Genomic DNA, 18,022 nt, shown 5'->3' with positions numbered 1-18,022 from the left:
GTGGTCGAGCTTTGTTATGGTCACAGATTAAATAAGTGTGTTTCACTGGGTCCCTTCCCAGAAAATGGGAAGGGAATCAGCACTGAGGCATGACGCTTCCTCAATGGTGCTTTCTCCATAAATCTGAATTCTCTGCACTTCCCACAGTGCACGTTTTGTATTATAATGGCAGGACAGACAAAAAATGACACAGAAGGCTGTCTTGTTGTGTACTGTTTACACCCACAACTTCCTTCCTGCCTATAATGTAGCATTTCACTTCTTGTTTGTGAAAAGTCTACTACTTGCACTGAAAGGGCAGAAAGGACAGTAACAGTGCTTGAGAGACAAGCTGGCTGAGGTAATATCTTTTATTGGACCTGCTTCCAATGAATGATATTACCTCACCCACTTTGTCTCTCTAATATCCTGGGACCAACAACCCCGCTCCATAATACGGTGTCTGTCCTTTATATTAAATGCAGAAGAGCAACTTATTAATAACCAGCTTTTAGATACTAATTATTGGAAGCTCTGTTCACGGTTGAACTCTGAGTCTTTCCTAATGAAATTCCAGCATGGCACTATCGTGCCCTCTCTCCGCTCCGTCCCAAACACGCACATGGGTGCTGAGGGTTTCAAAGTTTCAATCCAAATGTTGCAGAATTTGTGGCATTTTCAGCTGAGTTTCCAGGTACATTCAGGGTGCAGAACCAGTGTAAAAAAAAAAAAGAAATCCTTTGAGTTCTGCACAACTCTAAATAGACACAATGTACCAGGTCCTCCTAACGTTATCTTCTGGCGATGAAGCTCTCAGATCCGATAAGATAAATTTCTGTTGGTGTGGAAGGTCCCAGACGCAGCAAAGCTGTATTTCCATCATACAGTAGGGGATAGAATTTGGGGAACGTGTGCAAGACCTCTGCAATGCCATCTGCACCCAGGAACACTGTGGGTGCACACAAGTATTGGGGAGGGGAGGGGGAAGAAAGGGGCAGGGCCAGTGGATCAGTGACTATGCGGATCCTCTAGTCATTTCTCCTTGAGCAGGGGAATAAACTGGCCCCAGAAATGATTCCTTCCATCAACCCCATCTAAAGGCCCATGTACTGCAAAGCCCATTTACTTGAACTTTGTGTGGGAGAGAGGGCAGCATTTGACCCCATGACAGATATTGTCAATATTTAGGTCAGTCTTAGTTTGATCCTCAATTTTCTCACGTATCTCTTTTCATTCTCAGTTCCTATTTTCCTGGATTATAATCCCATTTCTTGCTCATACCTGTTCCTGTATATTGCAATACTTAGCCTCCTGCTTGAAGAGATGGGAGCTCCATCTAAGATGACAGGGCTTATCTGGCAGGGGAATGCGAAACTTTCATTCTGAAAGGTTCTTTGATAAAAAAAACATTCAACATACCTGAGCCTCCCATCCATATGAGCCACGGAGCCTGGTGAGAGGGTATGGATAAATATCCCAGAAATGCATTGGGCATAAGGGACACTGCACAAACCAATTCCTAGGCCAACGCCAGCTTCTGAAAGGGTCCATCAGAAAGATGCATAAGAAATGTGAACACCAAAATAATTTGGGAGCACTGTTTCTAAACGAGAAACATCTGTTGCATCTGAAGAAGTGGGTTTTTACCCACGAAAGCTTATGCCCAAATAAATCTGTTAGTCTTTAAAGTGCCACCAGACTCCTTGTTGTTTTTTGTGGATACAGACTAACATGGCTACCCCCTGATACTGTTTCTAAATGGTGGCCTCAAAACATGCTTGTTGAAAATAGAGCCATATCCTTACGGTTATGCATTTTCCACATGCAAATGCACGTTTTTTGCACGTGTAAGGAGGATGCACACAAATGCAGGGCCGCCCAGAGGGGGGGGCAAAGGGGGCAATTTGCCCCGGGCCCCGGGCTCCGCAGGGGCCCCCAAGAGAACAGCGGAGGCTCCCGCCTCCGCCCCTCTCCTGGAGCCTCAGCGCATTAAGCGCCGAGTCTCCGCCGGGGCCCCTGAGCCCTGCCCCGCTCCGAGCTGCGTGGGGAGGGGGCGGTGCTGCGAGCTGCCTCCGGGCTGAGCTCAGCTCCCTCCGCTCGGCCCGGAGCTCCCAGCCCCGCCCCCTCACCACGCGGCTCTGAGCGGGACGGAGCTCAGGCCCCGCCGGCCACACGCTGCGGCTGTTCCAGCGAGGCGCTGAGACTCCGGGTGAGGAGAGAGCCGGGGGTAAGAGGCTGGGGCCGGGGCGGGGGGGAAGCGGGACCCGCCGCCGAAGCGCAGCCCGGTCTTCGGCGGTGGGGGGCCCCTTCCGTTCTGGGACCCGCCGCCGAAGTGCCCCGAAGACCCGCGGCGGGGACCCCCCCCGCCGCTGAATTACCGCTGAAGACCGGGCTGCACTTCAGCGGCGGGTCCCGCTTCGGCGGTAATTCGGCGGCGGGGGGCTCCCGCCGCGGGTCTTCGGGGCACTTCGGCGGCGGGTCCCGGAATGGAAGGGCCCCCCGCCGCCGAAGACCCCGGGCCCCCGGAATCCTCTGGGTGGCCCTGCACAAATGTTGCTAGCCACATTTGAAAATTTAGTTCACGCATTCATTGTTAGCATGTTGCAGATACAGTACAATGCAGCTTTATTTTGCAAAGGCTCTGTCATGCAAACTGTATCCCAAATCATTTTACAATGAGAAATAGTAACAGAGAACAGGAGAAAAATGAAGAAGGAAATGTGGTTGTGTGTAGCCTGAAATTGTTTTCTTTTTTGTTTTCTGTGCAAAACACCTTTAGATTTATAAGAACTCTTCCTCTTTACAGAGACAGCAGCCATTGAGTTGATGCAACCTATTCAAGAGATGAGTCACACTTATTTACTTTTGTTCTCTGTTTTGGTGCATTCTGTATTCTAAACTAAGTCATTCTTTCAATGGATGTGATTGTTTTTTGTGTCTGGACAAACACAGCAGTTGGGGGAAGAGACAAAAGAAATGGCTGTTTTATAAAGCCATGAATTTGCACACTGAAATAGAGACTTTGTATACTTAAGAATGAGAGTTGTGTAATGTGCTTCATTAACTGAGTTTGAACGCTCAGTGAGTGGTGTCTCAGCGGGATTTGCCTTGTAAGGGTGTGAGGAGAACTGAAAGTGTCAATCTAGTGCCTGAGTGGAACAGTGGGTGGAAATATGGTAGGCGAAAGACAACAATTGATAGATAGCTTGGCAGGATATCATAGCAGGCACTGAGTCTGTATTAGGTGAGTTGGAAAAAAAAATCTGTGCAAGCAGGGGAGGAATTAAGATAGAGTGAGGACAGACATGCAGAAAGTAAATGAGCCATCAGTTTGGAATCAATGTCTTGTTCCATGTATTCCTTGTTCAGTTTATTTTAGCACTTACCTTTGTTTAAGGAAACTTCCATTATGACCCTGTCATTGGGTTTTGTGGTGCGTAATGAGATGGCAGCACCATCTGAACTGAAAGAGCTGTTTTCCTTGGTTATCCGAGTGCTGGAGCTCAGAGACTGACATAAGTGTGACGATAGGTAGCTAGAGGCAGAATAAGGGGTGCTAAGGCTTGTCCTGACCGTAAGAGTGAGGAGACCCTTTTTGGCCTGCTAGAAAGAAAAAACAATGAGTGGGCTGAGCTTACGGGGACCTTTTGTATAAAAATAGAAATTGTGCTGTGAGGAGAGTGCATAACCTTGAATTTTTGTAAAGCTTCATAATGCGTTAATCCGTACATTGATTCTCCGTTTAGTTCCAGAATTTCATCACCTGTTTTAAAAAGGAATAATTTAAACTGTGTTACTAATTGCTATTACCGAATTGTGTGTGAGACAAATAGCCAAGAATGATCAGGCCTTGAATGTAGTAATGCAGTGTTTCTCAAACTTGGGACGCCGCTTGTGTAGGGAAAGCCCCTGGTGGGCCGGGCCAATTTGTTTCCCTGCCTCGTCCACAGGTCCGGCCGATCACAGCTCCCACTGGCTGCGGTTCGCTGCTCCAGGCCAATGGGAGCTGCTGGAAGCGGCGGCCAGTACGTCCCTCGGCCCGCGTCGCTTCCTGCAGCTCCCATTGGCCTGGAGCAGTGAACCACGGCCAGTGGGAGCCACGATCGGCCGGACCTGCGGACGTGACAGGTAAACAAACCGGCCCAGCCCACCAGGGGCTTTCCTTACACAAGCAGCATTCCAAGTTTGGGAAACACTGGTGTGATGCATGGAGATGAAGATATACCACCTACAGCACTGATTTCAGTGGGACCAGACAGTGAAATTTAGTGAAATTAAAATGCTGCTATAAATATTACGTGTTCTAAATCAAGTGTGTGAAAATTAAGTTAATGTTAGACTCCTCCCCAATACAGGAAATTATTAGAATTTTTACATTTTCAGTATTGCCAACAGTCGCAATTTTATTCTGACTAAATATTTTGGGTTGGGGCTTTTTTCCCTGCTTCATGAAAAGATAGGGTTACCAGCTGTCTAATCACACAAACCCGAAAATCCTTGCCCCCCGCCCCTTCTCAGAGGCATCGCCCCTACCCAACCCCTTCTGCAAGGCCCCACCCCGCTCACTCCATCCCCCCTCCCTCCATCACTCGCTCTCCCCCACCCTCACTCACCTTCACTGGGCTGGGGCAGGGGGTTGGGGTGCGGGAGGGGATGAGGGGTGCAGGCTCTGGTTTGGGGGGTGCTTACCTTGAACGGCTCCCAGTCGGCGGCACAGAGGGGCTAAGGCAGGCTCCATACCTGTCCTGGCCCCATGCCAGTCCTGGAAGCGACCAGCATGTCCCTGCAGCCCCTGGGATGGGCAGAAATCTCCACATGCTCCCCAAGTGCTGACTCCGCAAATCCCATTGGCGAAGCCCATTGGCCACAGTTCTATGTGGGAGTGGAGCCTGCCTTAGCCCTGCTGCACCACTGACCGGGACGGGAGCCACCTGAGATAAGTGGGGCCAGGGCGCTCCTTGCTCTGCCTCCTCCACGCGCTGCTCCTGGAAGTGGTCAGCATGTCCCTGTGGACCCTGGGGAGCCAGGGGGTTGTGCATGCTGCCCCTGCCTACAGGCACCACCCCTGCAGCTCCCATTGGCCAGGAACTGCGTCCAATGGGAGCAGTGAAGTCAGCGCTCGGGGTGTGGGCAGTGCGCGGAGACCCCTGCCCCCTCCCCCTCAGGGGCCGCAGGGACGTGTCAGCCACTTCAGGGAGTAGCATGGAGCCAGGGCAGGTAGGGAAATTCATAATTTTCAGCACGTGGGCAGAGCTCTAAGCAAGAGCCTTGGAGCTGAGGACACAGACCAGCCCTGCCACTGAGCCCTGCCTTCACGTACAGTCCTAGGGGAGGGGAGTTGAGGAAGTGGTGCCGCTGGGTCCCAGGCACAGACATGTTGCTCTGGGGTCAGGGCAGGAAGAGGAAATGGATGGCAGTTCCCCTGTCTTAGGGGTGAGGATTGGGAAAGTGGCATCTCCATCTGAGCAGCCTGGGAGAGGCATGCATTTCTGTGGTCATTAAAGCTGCCTTTTTCAGCTTGAAATGATCACATATCTACACTGGAAGAGGAGTAGAGGGGAGTTAAAAAGTCGAAAGACACACTAAACAACATGATCTAATTTAAAAAAAAAACCCACCCTCCTGATTTTGGGGGGTCCTGCTGATGATTTTTGATCTCTTGAGGTTGGCAATACTGCAGGTGAATGACTAAAAACTTTGAAATTTCACTGAAGAATGGGGGTTAGGGGGAAATAGCAAAATATTTGATTTCCCCACTCCAGTTTTCTGCCTAGCTCTATTTACAGTTGCTAAAAAGGGAGCAGAGTCACTAGCCTCTCTTCTGAGATTATAAACAGAGGAGCCATGCCACTTAGAATGTGGATATTTGTCATGCAGCCAATGAAATTAAACTGCCATCTCATTTCACAGCAGTCACCAAACAAGCTTCAGGGGAAAACAACTTTCATTCACAGCCAACCTGAGCTGGCTTTGACCTTTATGTCACCAATCCCACAAGCAATCTGATCCTCTTTTATTCTACATTTTAAATGTCTGTATTGCTTGTGTGCTAGAAATTTTGTAACACCCCAAACAATCATGCTAAATATTTTTCATAGTCACTTCCTACCTTCTTGTAACCTTCCATCAGCAGCAGCAGCTCCACCTGGAAAGATGGTCTTTACATAGATACCAATGGGCCCATAAATGCTGTCCTTCCCTCCAACAATACTGAAGCCCAACCCCTAAATTATGAAAGAGAGAGAGAGAGACCATTTTTATTTCTCATAATGGTTGCACTGTTTTCCCTTCTGTACTAAAATGCTACATGGGCAATAACAATTAGCAAAACTGCATGGTGGACATTAATATGTTCATTACAAGATTTAAAACAAAGGTGGATATAGTGATCCCCAACTTAAAATTTCAGTTAAATATCTTCGAAGTTCTTCTTTATAAAAGTCACAATTAATTTGAGACTATATATGCGCTGCAATAGTAACGTCTAATGATTAGAGCATAGGATTAAGTGCCATACTCCTGACTCTGCCACTAACATAATATGTGGCCTTGGGCAAGTCATTTAACCTCTTTTGCCTCCATTTCCCAACCCATAAAATGGATCTGATATTCACTCAGAGGGATGTTCTGAGACTTATTTTGGGGGGAACTCTGCAACACTGCTCACCTGCAGAATTCATGTCCCCCTCAGATTTTTTTTCTCCACAGAAAATACATTCTGGCAGGGGTTGCTGTGGCACCAGAACAGAGGGAAGTCGGTTCACCAGCCATAGGGAGGCTGCCAATAGGGAGAACAAGAGGCTGCCTTCCTCGCAGCGTCCTGCCAGGTGAGGAGGCACAGGATATGGTGGGGACAGTCAGAGCAGGGCAGATGGGGCTGCTGGGATTCTAGGATTCTGAAGGGCTAGTTGCAGGGGACAGACTGGTGAAGGACCTGAATGGGAATGGGGCTGCAGAGCCACAAGAGGGTGGGGGTGTCTGTGTGTGGGTGCAGGGCCAGTGGAGGTGGGAGGTGCCCAGGGGTGGTTGAGTGAGGGTGTAGGGACACATGAAGATGGGGAGGTGTGCCTGGGGATGGGGATGGGGTGCAGGGACACATGGGGATGGGGGAGTGAGGGGCAGGGGTTGCATAGGAGCAGAGGGTGGCTAGGTGGGGGTGCAGGGACACATGGGGATAGGGAGAGGAGGATGCAGGGCCACATGGAGATGCAGAGAAGGGGTGGCTGAGCTGGAGTGCAGGGACACATGAGGACAGGTTCAGATGTGCCTGACTGAATGGGAGAGGCTAGGGGTCAGCCAGGATCTGCATGGGGGAAGGTCCCCAACTCCCTAACAATCTCCTCCCTCCCTCTCCCCCCACACCAAAAAAAAATCCCTGATCCCTACTTCCACTCACATCCAACAATCCTCCAGGTTCACTCCAGGCTCCTTCCCAGCAATTACTTCCCTCTCCCTCAACTCCTCCATTACCCCTGACTCCCCCAAACCCTGTACACGGCTTCTGAGGATGGAGGGAAATATGTTTCTGTATCGTAATGTAAATGAATTATTACTCAACGTTCTGTATTAATATGCCTAGTAAGGAAACTATTTGTCAAAAAAAATTCCTGAATCTTTTTTGTTGTCTCTGTTGTTATAGACATACTTGCTAACAGGTATTTTGAAATTGGTGTGATTATATTGTGTTATTTTGACAAAAAATATGCAGAATTTTAAAATATAGTGCGCAGAATTTTTAATTTTTTGGCACAGAATTCCCCAAGTAGAGACTGTACTTAATTAATATTTGTAAACCAACTGGAAATCCTTGGATGAAAAGTGCTATAGAAGTGCAAAGTACTACACACAGTGGGGCCCTGATACATGACTAGGTGCTACCGTAATACAGATGATGATGATAATTTATTTTATTGAACTCCACAGAAGGACTTTCTGATAGCTGTCCCTACATCTGTACTAGACGTTATTTAGAAAGAGATCTTTATTAGAGAATTTACAGGCCTAAAAGGCCTGTGTTTAAGTTCTAGCTTCCATATTTTATGCATCTCAAGTTACAAATGAAAGTCAGTCAAAAAATAATCACATATGCTAATACAAGTGTGTGGCCAGACAGAGAGCAAGAGCACCCCTTTGGCATTTTTATTTGTAAGTGTGATAGCAATTGCCTTCTCTCTGTCTTGCTAGATATGGTCTTTGTAAATCTAAGTTTTATTTTTGTGCATGTGTACATGATTTTACCGAGGGTCTTGCTTATGTAACTATGCTTTATCACCGACTGCATCTTGTGGAGTTTCCTGGCTTAACAAATCAGGATGATGCAAGCTGCAAGGCAGAGTTTAACTAGATGATATAAACAAAGCTGGTAATATGTTGCCATGGAGAACATGCTCTAGCTACTGTGCACACATGCAATTCCCATTAGCCTCAGATATGCATGTGCATGGAGAGTGAGCCCTCACTTAGAGTACAGGAGGTGTGCTATGAATTACTGCAAAATCCGAATCGAACTGAAGACAAATTACACTAAAGAGACAATCCTGCAAGGTGCTGAATTCCCTCAATTCCTATTTAATCAGTTGGGAGTTGAGAGCAGTCAGCACCTAACAGGATAGAGTTCAGCTTTAATCTTGCTGTGTGAATGTTTGGTGTTTGTGAAAGGTGACAAATCAAAAGGTTCTGGAGGCTGCAGTCCTTTATTTACCTGGAGGTCAGATACGGTACAGGCAGTGCATTCTTCCCCACACTGCCAGTCCACCACTGTCACTCAGCTCTGACTTGGAGGGAGCATCTCTAGAAGGGAGAGGCTAATTCAGTCGCCACACCCTAGTCAGTCAGTGTCCCTCGTTGCTAAGAAGGATGCCAATGAATGTCAGCTGTTGGTGGTGGTTGTGTGATATGGACATATGTCCATTAGGAACTGGCCTGTGACCAGCAACACACGACACAGACCACCAAACAATCAGCAGAGGATGGTGATTTTTAGTCACTGGCTGCCCAGGCCCAGATTAGAGCTGGCAACCCAGAGGTGAAAGGCTCGCTGTCCCCTTACCAGCCTCCCTGCACCATTCGCTCCCCATTTGATATGTACACCTGGGAAGATGACTAGTAATCTGTTTATGAGCATCTCACCTTCCCTTGGCCTTTCATCAAAACAATGTTTGATATTACGGAAGCCTGTGAGCCACAAGACGTGTGCGTTAACTGAGCAGTGCTCAGCGATCTAGAAGGTCTTGAAACCGCCTGCAAAAAGAAAAATAGTTTTAATGCAGTGCCAGGCATTTGTTGTACATACCAGATGAATGTGTGCAATTGCTCTGAGAGTATAGTCTTAACGGAACAACAGAGATCCCACAAGCAGAAAGTGCTGGGTTTTAAAATATTTGTTTGCATGATTCAGATAGCTCGTTTATCCAGGAACCAATGGGCTACAGAATTGCCTGGTACTTTAGCCTTTTTTCAGATGCATAGGATAGTCAGCTAAAACCCTGAGGTCCTTATAGACTATGGGCTTGATTTTGAACTTGCTTAAATCATTTCTATGCTTGTCTAGCTACAGTGATCCAACCAGATTTAGAATCTAGACCCTAGAAGTACTCTCTAATAGTATCAATTATTTGAGTTATATCATTTGTGTTGGCATTTGATATTCCCATGCCAGAATTATGTGTTTAAAGTCTTTAAACCATGACTTGAGGAGTTCAATAGCTCAGACATAGGTTAGGGGTTTGAAACAGGAGTGGGTGGGTGAGATTCTGTGGCCTGCATTGTGCATGAGGTCAGACTAGACGATGATAATGGTCCCTTCTGACCATAAAGTCTGTGATTCTATGTTTGGACATTTGGGTCACAACAAGCACTGTTGTGTAAAGGCCTGAGTACAGCACTGTGAATCCAGATCATCTCCGGATTTCTATTCTTATTATTTATTGCTATTACTGTAGCACCTCAAGGTTCAGTCTAGTCACAGACCAGGACCTCGCTGTGCAGTCCTGACTTTGCCATTGACTAGCTCTGTATCTTTGTCACCATTTTTCTGCCTGTTTCCTTTGCCATCAAATGGTGACAATAATATAAACTTACCTATAGCATCTTGCTGTTGTACAACTATTAGTTCATGCCAATATAAGTGCTTCAAGGATGTAAACAGCTATGTCCTGTGATTAAGTAGTAGTACAAAATTCTTCCAAACAGTGAAGGAAGTAGCTCTGTTTTGCTTGGATATATTCAGTGAGAAGCTGATAACCAATTTGCAAGTACTCTGCTTCCCCCAGGCCTGCACAACATGCAGTCTGCGTGGGCTCACTGTGCGGCCTGCGGGGGTGAGTAGGTGGGCTCACTGTGCAGCCCGCGGGGGGTGAGTAGGCAAGCGGCAGGTGAGGGAGGGGGGCTGAAGGGGCGGGTGGGCAGTGACGGGAGGTGAGGAGGCGAGCCGCGGGGGTGGAGGGCTGAGGAGGCGAGCGGGCGGGCAGTGGCGGGGGCTGAGGAGGCGAGCTGGCTGGGTGGGGGGGCTGAGGTGGCGAGTGGGCGGAGGGTGAGTAGGTCAGCCGGGGGGGGAGTGGGGCATTGAGGAGGCAAGCGAGGAGTCAGTGGCTGACCTGTTCTACTGATCTGGTCTGGCTCCTGTCCCCTCTCCAGGGATTGCAGCTGTCTGGAGGTGCTGCCTTCCACGCCTTCCTCAGTCACACCTCTTCATTCAACAGGGCAATTGATTACAAAGTTGGGGGAAGATCCTATTCTACTTCTAGCAAAAAAAACATTTTTCTTTTACCTTAATTATACTACCTTAGGGGCCTGCTATAACATATTACCAAGGTTCAATACCGCTGTTCCGGTGGGGCAGTGCTGGGGAAGGAGGGTTTGTTTCCGCAGGTGCTGGGGGGGAGGAAGTATTTCAGGGGGGCTTGGTGGCGCTGGGGGGCGGGGTTGGCAGGGCTGGGGGTGTTCAGCCCTCAGCTGTTTTCTTTGGAGTAATATGGCCCTTGCTGCTTTACGAGTTGTGCGGGCCTGGTTTAATAGATGGTAGATTTCTTAATTTGTTTCCAGCCCATCAGGCATGACCAGTTTTAATATGAGTCTGTATCTGTAGTGATATACCTGTAAGCAGGGTCTTAATGAGCTCTACCCTGACATCCAGTGATGAACTGGGGAGAAAGACGTTGGGGCAGACCGTATTTGCACAGACCCACCTATTCTGCCTAGGTATTCAGCAGACAGAGCTGCTTTGCCAAAGTGATCAATTTTGGCTGGTTTTGGGTTACAACCCACTTTGAATGCAGGGGTATCCTTATTGTATGAGTAAAGGGCAGCAGAACCTAGGTTCAGTCAAGGCATACAGTACTAACTTGCTAAGCAGGGGGTAAGGATGCCAAATCCCACCAAGGATGAGAGCGGATGGGGACTGGTGCTCCTACCCGACAGTGTGCGCTCTGCCTAAAGAGTCCTAGCTACCGTTTGACCCTTCCCTCTCCCGTGTTTAAAGACAGAGCTGATTGGACTCAATTGAGAGGCCTTGTTTCTGTTCAGTGATTACTAGAGCTGAAACCGCTGATGAGCAGGTCTAGGAGCTAAGCTTTGGTCGTGCTGTGGGGACAGTGTTGCAGTGAAAGACATGGAGAGGGGCAGCACTGAGGTTCCCTGCTACCCAGTGAAATCACTAAGAGCTGGACTAAGTTGGGGAACCCCAGAACATGGCAAGCAGCAGTGGCAGAGATGAGTGGTGGCAGCAAGCGGCCAGCAATGGCAGAGACAACGGCAGCAAGCGGCGAGCAGTGGCAGAGATAGCAGCAACTAGGGCATGGCTTGATGCCCTGCCCACCCCACCCCCCACCAAGAGTGATGGATGGACCCATGTGAATGCACCTCTGAACTCCCGGTCTTTGCTGACTAAGGACAACCAGCTGTGAGTGGGGAGCAGCGGAGGGAAAGGGGAAGGGCGTGTTGAAGGGATGTTCATTCGTCGGAGTTTCACACCACACAGTGGGAAACTGAGGCAAAGGACACCGCCCAAAGTACTGGGGGTGGGTGTTTGTTTATGGCTACATGCTTTTGAGTGGTGGTTGTGGTGTTTTCTCAGATGAATGCTTGGTTCACTTTCCTTTTTAATACAAGTTTTTCTTTTGTTATACCCAGACTCAATGCTTGCAACTGGGGAGATATTGCCTCTTAGAGGTGCCCAGGGGTGGTGTTTAGTTTTCCCAGATTACTGCATGGGGACTCAAGCCACTTCTGTTTTGTATTGTTCAGAGGAACCCCTAGATATTGAACCTTGTTGCTGCCGACTCCAGCTGGCAGAAAGGTTACATACATAATGAAGACTCCCTAGATGAGCATTAGCACGAAGCTCATTTAAGCACTGAATCAAGTTATTATCTAATGCTACGTATGCATGAAGTTCAGCAGGGCCAGAAGCATGTGCAGGGAAGCTGAGAGTTCTGATTTTCTACAAATTTGTTTATGCAGCGATGTGAAACTAACAGCTGCATGAGGATCTAATGTATGGAACACCCGTCAAGCATTCAGCTTCTGTGTATGTCAGGAAATGAGGCTTGATTTGTACATGAGAAGAAGCTTATTCGTGCAGTACCATAGAGAGAGAGTTAAGAGTGTGAATATCTGGGAGATAGCTGTGCAGTGCCAAAAATATACTCGGTGAAAGGTACATCTCTGTCAAAACCCTGGGGACCTGAGATATGTGCAAGTTTATACAGAGTTTGTTGAAATCCGTGCCCCTGAGGAAAGGCCTGTGTAGGCTCTTCAAGGTGCAGAAGCATTGCAATTTCTAGCTGTGGCCAGCAGGGTGGATCAGCCATTCAGGGGGCCTCTTCTGCTGTCGCAGTGGCAGTGCTCTCTGCTAACTCCAAATAGACGAGAGGGCTATGGGGGTGAACAAGGAAAGGGGCAACAGCATCCACTCTCCTGTGGATCCATTGTAGCTGGAAAACATGCATCGGGGATGATCGGGGCGGCAGCTGCTGGAGAAAGGACAATGGAGGGGCTGTGCTGTCATTGAACCTTTCCTCCTTTTCTGGACCTGCGCCTCACACCGTCAGTTCAGTGTGGCTTTGCGCAAGTGTGTGTCGGGGCGGGGGGAGTAGGCAGAAAATTCACCATGGGGAGACTGAGGCAGCACAAACCCTTTCACTTGGGATGGCCCGCTGGCAGGGAGCACGGCTGGAGTGACTGAGAGATGCCCTGATTCGTTGTATCCCTAGCGCAGTCTCCGGTGGCAGGGCCCCTAAGGTGGGAAAGCTTTGGCAAGAAAACTAAGTGCAACTTAGCTGGAGTGTTCTTGTTTGTTGAGCCTGATGAATGTAACTTTCTAGTGGTGTGTGATTTCCTGTTGCACTTACCGGACCTCTTCCTACCAAACAGTCTAGCTGCTGAGAGAGTGACTTCCGGTTACTGTAAAGAGAATGGGGCTGTCTGTCTCTATATGCTGCTGATTTCTTTGTCGCTGGATAGTCAATTTCCCCTATCCAGTAAGGATTTACACCTACAGGAGACAGAAGGCATGACACCGTATTTTTCATGAGCATTAGCTTCAAACACTTCTGCATCAAACACTTGACCAGGTGCTCAATAAATTCTGTTTAGAAAGATTTTTCAAGTTGTAAATGTAACTGTCCCAGGCAGTGATGGGATTCCCTGAGCCACCATTAGGAACCACACCTCACAAGCTTCAGTTGCACCCAGTGACTTCACATGATCAGCTGCTGGGCACACGCAGCTAATAGAGAGAGTTGTGTATGGCAGACACACAGGACCTTGTTCAAAGCCTGCCTGCTGCACACACATTCCATTCACTTTTATGCACAAGCTTCTGCATCCATAACCCTCTCTCTCCATATCAGGGGCTCGTTACAAGGAAGCATCTTAATTGCATCACATGATGCACTGAGAGCAAAATCACATTACCCCAAAGTAAAGAAGACATAGAGACAGTTATCACAGAATCAAAGGAGATACAGATTAAAAGACCTGTTAGCTCAGCCATTTCCTCCTTCTGCCAATGCAGGGTGAGACTATTACACATATTTCCCCACTTTCATTGAAAGACTATTCCACAACCTAACAGACTTCACTGTTCGGTAGATTTTGTTTTAGTTGTTACAGGTTTTCAAAAGACAGTTGGCTGGATGTGTACTTTTTTCCACAGCAAAACCCTGAGCGCAAGGCCCCTGGTTGTGGAAAATCTGCCCACTGATGCACCATGTCTACGCCACTCTGCTCCACGGAGGGACTTGCACCCAGCCTGTGCTACAACAGTGGTGCTGACCAAGTTGTGTGGGGAGGGAGAGAAAGGAGGGGATGTGCTGACTCAGCATATCCCCAGGGCAGCCTCTGCCAGTGTAGGATCCTATGAAACCCTGACTCCAAATTCAAGTTCCATCTTTGGGAGAAACAGCTGAGAAGGACAGTGGTGCAGACACTACCTACACTTCCCCAGGGGTGAGACCCTCTAGGACACAGCAACCCCAGCTGTCTTAGAAGGGGGTAATCAGGCCCAATCACCTAATGCTAGACTATGTGTCCACAAAGGGGTTCTGCTGGCATAAGCCATAAGGAGGAAGATCAGGCAGCTTGTACCCGGATGAGGATGGCATTTCTAGCTGTTACAGACTTTCACAGTTTGAATCACTGGAGTATACTTCTGTTCATGTCACCTATGCCAAACAATCATAGGAGGCCGGAACCTGATCCAGGCTTTCTGGCTATAATAAACTGCTGCATCAATGACCACCCTCTGGCCTATGCCATGTCTACTAGAAGGAATATGCAGTGCTGGGGGACTGGGCAGGTAATTCACCTGTTTAAAACTTTAACATGCTGACATACAGCGTATAGGATTGGGTTTTCTGGCTGTGTCCTGTTTCACTACTGCTACCCGTGCTATATTGTTTCTGTGCCTTCACCTATGCTGTGTACAGGCACATCTGATAAGGATTTCATTTTATTACAAGCTATTTCAGCTACTGCACCTCCTCATAAAGTTTCTTTTCTGGCTGTTTATATCAGTCTTTGCATTTCCAGTGTGCCCATTGCCACGGTCTCTGGGCAAAAGTGAACCGTCTCCTAGAGACTCAGCTAAATTGTTAGTTTTAACTATTTCACTTGAAAGGCCATGCTGATTACACTCAATGGAAAACAGACAACAGCATTGTGAATAATCATCTCCATATGACAAAATATTTTACCAATGAAGCACATGGGGAACATGTATCACTAGTCCGTGCATTTGATTAGAGAATAAATACTGTACTCAGCCCATCTGAGTACCCCAGAACACTATTATTTTTGTTTCCAGGAATTACAACCAGAACTTGTATACAGTTATTGCAGTACAGTAGACAGTCCTCTCACATCTCCTAAAAGACATTAAAATGCAGAAAATCTTTCATTTTGGAAGTAAGGGCTCGGTTTTAAAACTTTATGGAAAATGATAAACTCAGACTACACTGTCAGCGAAGTAACCGTGTGTGATGTCTGTCTGTGTACAGACAAAGAAAGGGAGAGAACATCGTAACGTAGTTCATAAACTCTATGTCCAGATGTCTCATTTAATGCAAACATTTAACATAGCCTAACACTAAAACTACAGCACAGGAGTTAGCATTGAGTTAAAGCGACATTCCCAACATAAAACTGATACATTCAAAAACGCCACTGCCCCTATTACTAACAACACTCAAGAGTATGGAAAGATAAATAATTTTGAATATCTAATTTATTTCTCAGAATTTATGCTGCTTGTTTCCTTTTTGCATTTTCACTCAATCTCTCGAAGGGACCTTCAAAATTGAACCTACAAATCAAGCTCATGTGCATCTTTGCACACAAACACAGTGGGTGAAATCCCGGTCCTACGGAAATTGATGAGAGTTTTGGCATTATCTTCAGTGGAGCCAACATACATCAAAACGTCAGACACACACTGTGTATGTGTATGCGCAAATAGCTACACAATGAAATAGGTGTGCCCATATTTGTGACTACAAATCAGGGAGGAAGAAGAACAGGAGTACTCGTGGCACCTTAGAGACTAAAAAATGTATTTCAGCATGAGCTTTCGTGGGCTACAGCTCACTTCTTCGGATGCATAGAATGGAACACACAGACAGGAGGCACACTTGTAAATTGTACCCTTTTTAAAGACTTGTTTATAGTCAGTTGCACTACCCGTTTCTCCAGTATTGGTATATGTTGTCATTGGGAATTATAACACTTAAGAGGAATGTTTAAATCTAAAATGATTTTTTTAAATTACAAAACTATTTTTGTTAATGTTAATTTCAGTAAAAATCAACCAAAGCTTCCCCCCCCCCAGAAAAATAGTCTGAACCAGTTCAGGGTACCTTTAACATATGCAAAATGGTGTGCATGTGTATGTATATACATAATTTTTATGTACAGGGATCATGACTGATAAGTATGCATGGATATCTGAATCCATTTTTTAATACTAGCTTTTCATGCACCATGAGTCTTACAGAAGAAACTTTAGCTAAAACCCTCCAGAGTAAAGCTTGGCCAAAAAAAAAAAAAAAAAGCTCTTTCTTTCAACATCATGATATCATAACCTGAGAACGTTTCATACATTTAAATTTCCCAAGAGAATATATTTCCTCTTAGAAACTTACTGGTTGAATTACTGCGAGTCCTTTGGCAGCTGGCTTTAGTGTGCAGAAAACAATTAGTTTGTATTTCCAATTTAACAGGCCTTTCATTACAGACACCTGTTGAGGATTCCTGAAAAGAGACCCAGAATATTTTAAATACAAATCTGACCAGCTATGTTTTTACTGAGAGTGCTAATCCCTTCACTAAGTGCAACAACAAAAAACATGGAAGTTAATCTCCATTTTTTTTTTAAATTCTCACAATTTAGTTTGCACAAACTTCAGCCTGGATTTTAACTTCTATCCCAGAACTTGGGGAGAAAAGCGGTTTATTTGGCATAAATGGAATGATGAGGGATGGTGGTTCTAAATGATTTCTTTGATAATGTTTCTTTCAAAAGATCAGAAGTAATTGTAACTTACCTGAGAACTAGTATGGAAATACATGCAGTTTAGAAGTTACATTCAGGATGCTGTAAAAAATGAGACCAACTCCCTCTTCTTCCCCCACCCCCAACAAATTTACAAGGATATTTTCATTTCTTGGTAAACTCTAGATATGCTGGTCTAAATATCAGATGTGACTAGTGGTTTGGTTTTAAAGGGGCCTGATTTTTGGAGGGTAGATGATTAGCACTTTCTGAGAATCAGGCCCTTTCAAGGAGTTCCAAGACAGGCAACCAAAATCACTTTGGGGTTAGAGAGTTGGGTGTCATCATTTACTTTTCCCATCAAACTAGGAACCCCACTCTAAGCATCCTTTAAAAATAACAAGTTTCATCCATCTATGAATCTAGGCAATGCAATTTATTGCAATTAATAGGATGTATTGAGCCCTATCAGTTCTAAAAGAATGATAACTGTTGGCAGTATAATCATACTATAAAAAAGTATTAATTGCATGGAACACCCCCCCCCCCCCGCCGCCCTCAGTTAAATCATTGGGAAAATAGCGATGATAAAATCACATGTATGTGACAAACTATCACTTTGCATAAAAAGCCAAGCCAATTTTACTCAAGGGAACCTTGCAGGGGTTGAGGAGGCCACAAAATGGTATAGGAGCAGGGTCTATATGTCATAAGATGTGGAGAGCCAACAAAAAGATGTAACTTACTACTTGAAGTCTAGTTTTAGTAGAGCTGTTTGGAGGTATCCTATCACAGTGAGCCAATGAATGATACCTTTCCTCTTCAGCAGCAGGTGGCGCCATTGCCAAATCATAAAAAAATACGTCTTCTTTCCGGCTTGCTTCCCCTAGTGAATTCTTTAGAATAAGAAGCACAAAGAAGAGTCTGAAGGGTGCGTTGCGAAACTGATTTTATAGCTTTTGGCTAAGCAGCCAGTTCCAGAATCTCATTTCAAAAATGTTTTCTATTCACTTTTAGTTTTGTTTTTCAGCCAATGTAATGTACGTTTTAAAGTGC

General features: G+C 46.4%; 1 protein-coding gene across 1 annotated transcript in view; it reads right to left on the bottom strand.

Moving 5' to 3' along the window:
- IL16 (interleukin 16) overlaps positions 1-18,022 on the bottom strand; it is a 46,879-nt gene that overhangs the window by 15,410 nt on the left and 13,447 nt on the right. Inside the window, exons 4-11 of the mRNA XM_044981150.1 lie at positions 17,713-17,862; positions 16,617-16,725; positions 13,329-13,471; positions 9,109-9,219; positions 6,089-6,203; positions 3,669-3,742; positions 3,366-3,582; positions 1,399-1,516 (exon numbers count right to left, since the gene is read on the bottom strand). Coding sequence (XP_044837085.1) covers positions 1,399-1,516; positions 3,366-3,582; positions 3,669-3,742; positions 6,089-6,203; positions 9,109-9,219; positions 13,329-13,471; positions 16,617-16,725; positions 17,713-17,862 — 1,037 coding nt within the window. The remainder of the gene's footprint in view (positions 1-1,398; positions 1,517-3,365; positions 3,583-3,668; positions 3,743-6,088; positions 6,204-9,108; positions 9,220-13,328; positions 13,472-16,616; positions 16,726-17,712; positions 17,863-18,022) is intronic.

Source organism: Mauremys mutica, chromosome 11, assembly GCF_020497125.1.
Source record: "Mauremys mutica isolate MM-2020 ecotype Southern chromosome 11, ASM2049712v1, whole genome shotgun sequence".
In the NCBI taxonomy this organism is placed as follows: Eukaryota; Metazoa; Chordata; order Testudines; family Geoemydidae; genus Mauremys; species Mauremys mutica.
This window is presented reverse-complemented; position numbering and strand designations above follow the sequence as displayed.